The 8,462-nt window shown below is 38.8% G+C and overlaps 1 protein-coding gene across 1 annotated transcript; it reads left to right on the forward strand.

The window, feature by feature from the left end:
* Positions 1-29: 29 nt before the first annotated feature.
* On the forward strand, positions 30-5,932 carry RIDA (reactive intermediate imine deaminase A; the record flags this gene model as incomplete). The annotated part of the gene is made up of 6 exons (XM_079533142.1): positions 30-94; positions 2,902-3,007; positions 3,501-3,555; positions 4,387-4,455; positions 5,397-5,452; positions 5,864-5,932. The coding sequence occupies 6 exons, from the start codon at positions 30-32 to the stop codon at positions 5,930-5,932; spliced, it is 420 nt and encodes a 139-aa protein (XP_079389268.1).
* Between the last annotated feature and the right edge of the window lie 2,530 nt (positions 5,933-8,462).

Raw genomic sequence — 8,462 nt, forward strand, 5'->3', positions numbered from 1 at the left:
GGGTGGGGAGTTGGAGCGTGGTTGTCGTCATGGCTTCTGTGGTGAGGAAAATCATCAGCACCGCTAAGGCTCCCATGCCGGTGGGTGCCTACAGGTACGGCCCGGGCGGGAGAGGTTTGTTGGAGGTCTATGGTCCGTCCCGATTGGTGGTGCAATGAGGTGTCCGTCGTGTGTGATAACAGAGGAGTTTTGCGTTGCCGCGTCTTTGAGAAGCGTGGAAGGTTTCTGTGTAAGCACTGGGGGGGGGGAGGTACCGGAGTGCTTTCTAGAGGCTTTTAATAGCGGGCTTAGGCTTCGTTTTCCTGTTATCAATGCAGCCTCCTCAGTTCTGACTTTTCCACCTGTTGCACTTTAGAGCCTTACAAAAGCGTTTTTGTTCCCATCACTTTGAAGTGAAACTTTCTGAATTTCAAACCTGCTGTTCTTTGTGTCTCTCTATCTTTGTAATTCCAGTGAGGTGTAGGAGCAGAGAAAATCCCATCATTGTAAGGGTGCCTTCTGCCAACAGCAGACTGCTGGTGGGTGCTAGGCTTGGTATCGCCTGTGGGTAGGGGAACATCCGAGATGTGGAAAGTGAGGGTTCTTCAGCCACACATATGCACCAACTGGCTTAACCTTTAACATAGCCTTCTGCTATAGATTAACTCCCATGTCCCGTGCTTACTGGTAGTTCTTGATGAAATGCTGCTTACTGTGCAGCCTGTTGTTGAACTCGCAGAGCTAACATCAGTTAAGTTAGTGGTAAGCTTAGTGGTCACATTCCAGTATGCTTTTCAAAGTCCACTGAGCAAAAAAATTGCGTAAGAAATAAGTGCTACATCTCAGTTCTGAGCATGGGGCTCAGTGAGGGCTTAATAAGGATGGGAGAAGTGCTGCATTCCTGGTTTTGCTACAACCCTTCCGTGTGCTATTTCTACCCTATTTTACACTTTCTTTACTAAACTCCTCCGATTTCCAGAAATTTTATATGTGTGTGTATGCATCTGCGCACGCAACTTTTAAAAAGGTGTGACAGATGCTGTACCTGTGTTAATAACTCTTTGTGTAAAGAAAGTCTGATTAACTTTTCCCCCTTATCGTCACTGAAGAGCCTGTTTCTTGATGCCATCTGTCTGAAGGGGATGGTGTTGTTTTTGCCGAGGTCGTAACATCCATATAGCTTTGCACTCCAGTGTACTGAAGTGTGAACAATGTGTGACATGCACTTAACTACTCCTTATGATTCCAGCAGAGATGCACAGTTGACCCTCGTAAGGATACATCTGCAGTTAAAGTTTGATCCCAGCTTTTGTGCTTTTTGGAGTCTCTGTGAACTTGGCTCATGCCTTCGACTGCAGCAGGAGTATATTCTTTAGTTAGTGAGCTGTTGAAAGTGACAGTGAGTGGGGGATTCCATGGTAACCATACAAGGAGAAGGAAGTCGAGGAACAGAGAAGAAGGCTCAAGATTGCTGAAAATGCTGATCTGGCACTAGAAGGCTTCATTGTGCTTCTCCCTCTGCCTTCCCCACAGTTACTCACAATTTGTTATTTTTCAAAGCTTCATTAGGATAAGCACGTATGTTGTCATTTGCTTTATGATAAGCAGTATAAAACAATCTCATTTTTCCAGAGAGCTCAGAATGCTAACAACTTGTTGCAAGGCTCCCTATACGTTCAATAGAAACATGAGTTGTCATCTGATGGCTTATGCCTCAAAGTATGACATGCTAGAAAAGAAAACTGAAGAATATATTTTGTGTTCATATGTACATTTCCTGTCAATGAGACTGAGCAATTAAGAGATTTAATGAAGTGTTTGTTAAAGAGTGGCTTTCTTTCAACAGTGATGCTGAAGTGGAGCTAAGATTCTAATTTAGATACATCAGGGAGGAATTTAACCCCAGTTTGTGCAATATCAGAGGCTTGTTCAGCTGTTAGAATAATGTATTTTCTTATTGGATGGCAAGAGATAAGAAAGGTTATGTTGACACACCACAAACACTTTGAAAAGAGCCTTTCTCCAATTCCTTTGCAAAATACTAATACCATCTGATGAGATGTATGTTATGTCTCTTGCATAATGTTTACTAGGCGGTTAAAGTCTTTGTTTTAATCTTTTAATCTGTTTGTAGCAATTGTTGACATCTCTAAGTCTACTTTAGCAAAAGCACACTTGATGTACATATAAAAAATTGCTTGGATTCTTCATCTGCTGAAGTAACCCAGGTCATCCAGGTTAGCTGGCAAGAGGAGAGGCACTGTTCTGGGAATGGAACTGGCCACATTCATACTATTGGAGAAATATTGCCAGAGAATGTTTGTGAGGCTTCATATTGCAGCTCATAACTCATTTATGGTGCCTGTATGAGAATAAAATGCTGACTGTAGTGATCAGCCCTCTTGATTTTTCTTTCTTTTATCTTATTGTGCTGCAGCTGAGATGTAAGGTAGGCAAAGAACCACCTCTTAAGCTGGGATATTTATTTGGGTAGATGCAAAGCTGCTCTGTCTCCCTCCCGTGCAGTCTGCAGCATGGAAAGTGTGTAACTGTGTTTAATGTTGTGTTGCTGTGCTCAGGTCTTGCACCTTCTGGGGAATCAGTACTTATTATCTCAAGAATAGAGCTATGCTGGTGTAGTTGTGTGCTTTTACAATTGTGCCAGTCCCAGCTGAATCAAATATGTATGGATTGAATGCATGGCCCATGTATAAGCACTGTGGTTTAGTGATGGGACTCGGTAGGTCATGTTGATGTTTGGACTTGATATTAACGATCTTTTCCAATTTAATTTATGATATAATATCTCAGAAAAACAGATATTCTAAGTGCATTTCATATTTTCTGCAGCCAGGAGAGTACTTTTGGATAGTTAAGTGGTTTGAGGAACCTTTCAATCTGAAATGTCATTTTTCTTTTCAGCCAAGCAGTGCTTGTAGACCGGACCATGTACATTGCAGGACAGATAGGTATAGAACCTTCCAGCGGGCAGCTTGTCTCTGGAGGTGTAAGGGAAGAAGCTAAGCAGGTAAGATGTGCTCTACCAGTAATCTTTTCTGCTATGTTAAATGTGGACTCATGAGAAATTGAGGAGACTTAGAGCATATTGCACGTCCTCCAAGGTGAGGTAAAAACAAGAAAAAATTCCTTCACTGTCATTTTTCATCCAAACAATCTGGAGGTCAGGGAAACATCTGCATATTATACAAGAAGGAATTGATATTTTGAGTCACTGAATCTGTGCAAGACTTGTTCCCCCGGAAGAAGCTGTGTGGGGTAGTAGATAGGACGAGGTGAAGCTGTGTTGTTTTTGCATCTAATAAGTAAATGGTTTAGTATTAGTTTATTAAAAGTTACCTTTTACTAATACACTTCTTAGTCTATTTTTGGTTTTGCTTTGACTGCTGAAGGCCTGCTGGGTGAGCTACAATGTAAATGTAGCTAGGTTACAATTCATGTTTATTACTTGCCCATATACAGCCTAGATGATACATACAGACTTCTGTCTCATTTCTCAACAGGTGTTTAAAAATTTGGGGGAAATCCTGAAAGCTGCAGGCTGTGACTTCAGCAACGGTAAGTGCTGACATGAAGGTAGCAAGCAAGTCATTATTCTTCACTTGGATTTTTTTTTTTTTTTAATTAAATAAATAGGCTGTTTACAAACGTGCAATTGTTATCAATAGAAAGAGGAAAAGAATGGATGTGCAAGTCTTTGTGTGATGGGTATCAGTGGGATGCTGCCTCTCACCTGAAGCTTCTGTCCATGATATTAACACTTCAGTTCAAACTGAAGCAGCTTATGGATAGGTTCAAGCTACAACTGAAACTAGAAAGCTAGAGGCATTTTAAGCATCCTTTACTCCCAATAAAAACGGGTCCATGTCCGTGGCATTCACGTTACAGGCATGTGCAATATCTTTTTTTCTTTTGTGGCTGATTCTAATAATGGAGCCAAATTTGGAATTGGTATTGGCTTGGGCAGTCATGAGTTTAAAAATAAATAAATAAATAATTCTTGCATAGACCATATCCTCAGATGTTTAATGGGCTATTTGGGCAGCAGATATCATATGATATACTTCTTTTTGCCAACAGTTGACATACTAAAGCTTCTTTTAATCAGTCTTCTTCACCTTGGTCCCTTTTAAAAGAATTGGGCTTGTAATGAAATCTAAAATGGAAGAGCTGTTCTCAAAACAGGTCAAGAATATGCAAGTTTTATCTAGTAGATATTCAATTTTTCTTGGTGGTTCTGCAGGTGGCAGCTCTAATGGTCAATATACGTTCGCAAAACTTTTCAAAGTGTTTCAAATATTTGAGATGTTTGGAATAAAAGCAGAAATGCAGTAAAGACTTTAAACTTTTGTACAAAAGAGGTACAAAATAACTGCACTTAATTTCTAGTTGTGAAGACCACAGTTTTGATGGCAGACATGAAGGACTTCAGTGACATGAATGATATTTACGGTCAATGTAAGTAGGCTTGCTGCTTTTTTACCAGTACAGCTTGCAGATTTGATGATATTCTTTATAAGCAGTGTTCCAATGACTCGGCTAATGTGGTCCCAGGTTCTTTGAGACTTCAGTAGAAATGCAACATGAGAACAGAACATCTGTGTGCAAGCAGCATAACAAATAAGGCCAATTAGGTGAGGATTCGTCCTACCATTTCACTAACTTTTTTATATGCAGTTTGAGCTTCTACACCTTCTAGCCTTGAAGGATGCTATGTTGTCTCTAACACCATTCTGCTGTAGTCAGCCTTAAGATGCTTAATTTCAGACTGTGTATCTTCATTTCTTTAAAATCTGTTTGTATTTTTGACAAAGCTTAGTTTTTGTGTAAGGCTGAGCTACCCTGCTGCACTTGGAAATTAAATAACAACGCGTGGTTAACCAAATTGCCTGTAAACTCAAGTTGGTGATTAGTGAGCTACGAGTCTATGCCCATTAGTTCCTTATTTATGTAGATGTGGGTTTTGGTGACTTAGCAGCGTCTCATGTTGAATGAAGTCTTTCTAGATGAACAATCTGTGTGTCAAAATGGAATTGAGTATGTTAAGTAAAGGGAAAACAGACAGGCTGGATACTTACTTGTTGCCACAGAGCTCTCCTGCCTATTTTTAAAGAAAGCACTTGTTGCTGTTCTCTGGTGTGAGTTATCAGCCTGCCTTATCCCTGCAGGAGCCTGACTGTACCATTTCTGAAGTTGGTGTTAACTTTCACTAGTAGAAAAAACTAGGGGGAAACAAATGGGAGGCAGGAGGAGTTGAAGAGGAGAGAGTGTGGACTGAAGGTTATTTGTCTCATATTCTTGAACTTGAAACTTGATTGCGTTTTAGGCAAATGATTTTCTACTCTGTTGTTTATCAAGCAAACTTAAATGATTAGTGGATGTTTTTGTTTCAATTGCAGTTTTCAAATCAAACTGCCCAGCCAGAGTATCCTTTCAGGTTGCTGCTTTGCCAAAAGTAAGTGTAACTTACAAAAATGAATTCTGAAAGTCTTTGCTTCTGAAACATTATAACAGATTTCTCATTCTGTGGCAGCTTTGTTTGTGATTATTTTATTGAATATTCTTAAGTATTTAATTTTTGCTTGTAAGTATTTCAATCTTATTCCTGCCTTGTAAGAGTTCTGAAAACATGGGAGAACCTGGCAGTATGGTGAAAGATGGCTACAACCCTAGAAATGAGGGTTTCCAATACTTCAGGAAGAACAAAGTGAATCTTTAACATTGCTAAATTAGTAATGCAACTGCCAGGAATATATAATTTCTAGATGTCACTCTTTTATTCACATCAGGTCATGTTATATACCCAAGGGCTTAATAAAATAGGTATTTGAAGTTCCTGATATGTTTCTTCATTGCTTTCTCACAGGGTGCCCAGATTGAGATTGAAGCTATTGCCATTCAAGGACCCATCCAGAATGTTCCAGCCTCTCTATAAGTGAAGACTGAATGTCCTACACTGAGCTTACCTGGAAAGGTGCTTTCTTCTCAATTGCAGCCTTATAGTCTATGAAATGCAAGTATACAGTGACTTCTGCAGGCAAAGCCTGAAACCTATGAGTGCTGTTAAAGTCTGTTGGGTTTGATTATAGAACAGGAGCCTTATTTTGTGATAGTATTTGGGTATTAAAGTACACATTTTAGGTGCACGTATGACAGTTACACTGTGGGTGATCAGGACGTACAAAAATCATTAATTGCAATAGTAGTTTTTTAGTAAAAATTTTAAATATTGGAGAAAAATGTGAGAAATGTGAAAACAATAGAACACTTGTCTTGGTTAGCATTCATTTTCACTTCTGTGTTTTGGGAAATTCGTTTGTATTCATCTCTAAACTGTCTGAAATGCTTTCTTTGCAGAATGGTTTAGTGCTGAGACTCAATTACACTTTTCACGCTGAAGCAATTGCTAATCAGGGTGGATATTCATTTCAGAAAGAAGAAAGTGATGCTTCTTCAAAATCACATCTTCGTAGTTACAAATCAGCTTCAAATGAATCTCTACCTGCAACATTTTTCATAGTCTTTTTCATAGCCATTCAACTTTGACTGTACTGTGATTGGGGGAGAAAAAGACATTCCAATTATATGAGGGGGAAAAGCCTGTTTAATGAGAATAAATAATAATTGCATGTTTAGAAATGTGCTTGTCTCTTCTGGGAGCAAACTTTTCTTTTCCTGATTATACTTTGGTGTTCCATTAGGGGGAGGGGGGGGGGGAAAAACAAAAAAAAACCAGCAAAACCCAACATCCCTATCTTGCTTTTTCTTTAAGAAATGATTCAAAGCAAAAGAGTAGGTTCATTATCTCTTGCCCAGTGGCTATGGGTGAAAACAATCCTTCAAGAGAGAAATCTTTCAGCTACTATGGCAGTGCAGTTCTTGGCGTTTCTCTCTGCCACTGAGAGAGAGAGTGAACCTGCTTGGTGTGTTTAAGCAGTACTGAGAAGTCAGGCTGGTGTTAGCAAGCTATCCCATTCCTCTGCATTCATCTTCTATCTAAGCAAGCAGAAATGGAGGTTTTTACTTAATTTTTTTTTAAGAACTAGTTTGAAAACTATCTGACTCATGCTAGATTTGATTCCCTGTCTTCTCCCTGTAACTGCTTACCTAACACAATATTGGCTTTGTTTTTTTCTTGGGTTTTTTTTTTGTGTGTGTGTGTTTTTAGGGTAAATGAACAATTTCTTTTTACTTTCTGAACTTTGAAGCAGTGACCTTTGAAAAGTACCTGACTGCTACACATAAAGTTTCTGCACATGAATGCTATTAGTCTTGGCTTCTCCTTGTTCTCTCTCTGGCTATACTGTCAACATCTTTTATTTTCTACAGCTTTGATTTAAGAAGTGATCCCACCAAAACAGCGTCGGACGTGTTAGGAATTAGTAGTAATGTGAATATAACTTTCTAGGAAACTTAGAGCAGAAGTTGCTTTGTTCTGTCAATAAAGAATAACACAATGAAGTGGAATTAGATTATTTAAGCAGATTCCTAATTTATATTTTTGTATGTTTCTCTGCTACAGCTTTGCTCACATATAACTGCCCTGTTGGAACACAGTTAGCTGTTTTTGTAGCACAATTATAGTTCAGCAGATCTCAGTAATGCTGAACATGAGCTAAATTCATTTTTGTACAAGAAATACTGACAGTTCTGCCTCGCAACATTTTTCAGTGTAAGATGCCTGCCTTAATTGTTCTGTACGGCTGCTTTGCTGATCTTAACACCTAACACTAGATGGCAGTTTTGATTTTTATTTTCCTTTTTTTTTTTTCTGCTTCCTGCTGGTGATTTTCCATTTGTTCTCACAGAATCACCAAGGTTGGAAGAGATCTCTAAGATCATCCAGTCCCACTGCCCTCATATCACCAGTATTTCCCCACTAAACCATGTCCCTCAGCACAACACACAGCAATACAGAACTCCTTTGGGTGTCTTCGTTGGTCCAAAGAATGTGAATATATCACTGCTTTCCTCAGAAAGGTTCAGACTGAGTCTGAAATATAACTGATGCCATTCTGCAGTAATGATTTAAAATCACTTTTAGCTCTAATATTATCTAGCTTTTAGCTGGAGTCCAGATGCCTAAATATGTATTCTTCAGGTACACAAATAGAGCTTCTTTCAATTATTCAGTAATTTACAGCTATAACGTAGCAGTTAACATAAACATCAGCCTTCCACAGATGTTTAAACTTTTTTTTTTTTAAAGCAGTTGTCATATTTCTTTATTCTGTTTTTTATTTCAAAAAGCAGAGCCATATAATTATCCAATATGAAACACAATTGTTGTGAGTACCTCCTTGGTCTTGGTTCAGCAACATATAAAATACTTAATAAATTCAGTTTTAAATGGACTTAAGGTAAGCGAAGCTTTTCTTTGTTTGCTAGACTGAGCTGCCAGCATGAAACAAAATGAGGTCTTCTAGTTCTGCAAAAGCAAAGCAGTTCCTAAATTTGCATATTCT

This window comes from Tetrao urogallus (genome assembly GCF_951394365.1).
Source record: "Tetrao urogallus genome assembly, chromosome: 3".
In the NCBI taxonomy this organism is placed as follows: domain Eukaryota; kingdom Metazoa; phylum Chordata; class Aves; order Galliformes; family Phasianidae; genus Tetrao; species Tetrao urogallus.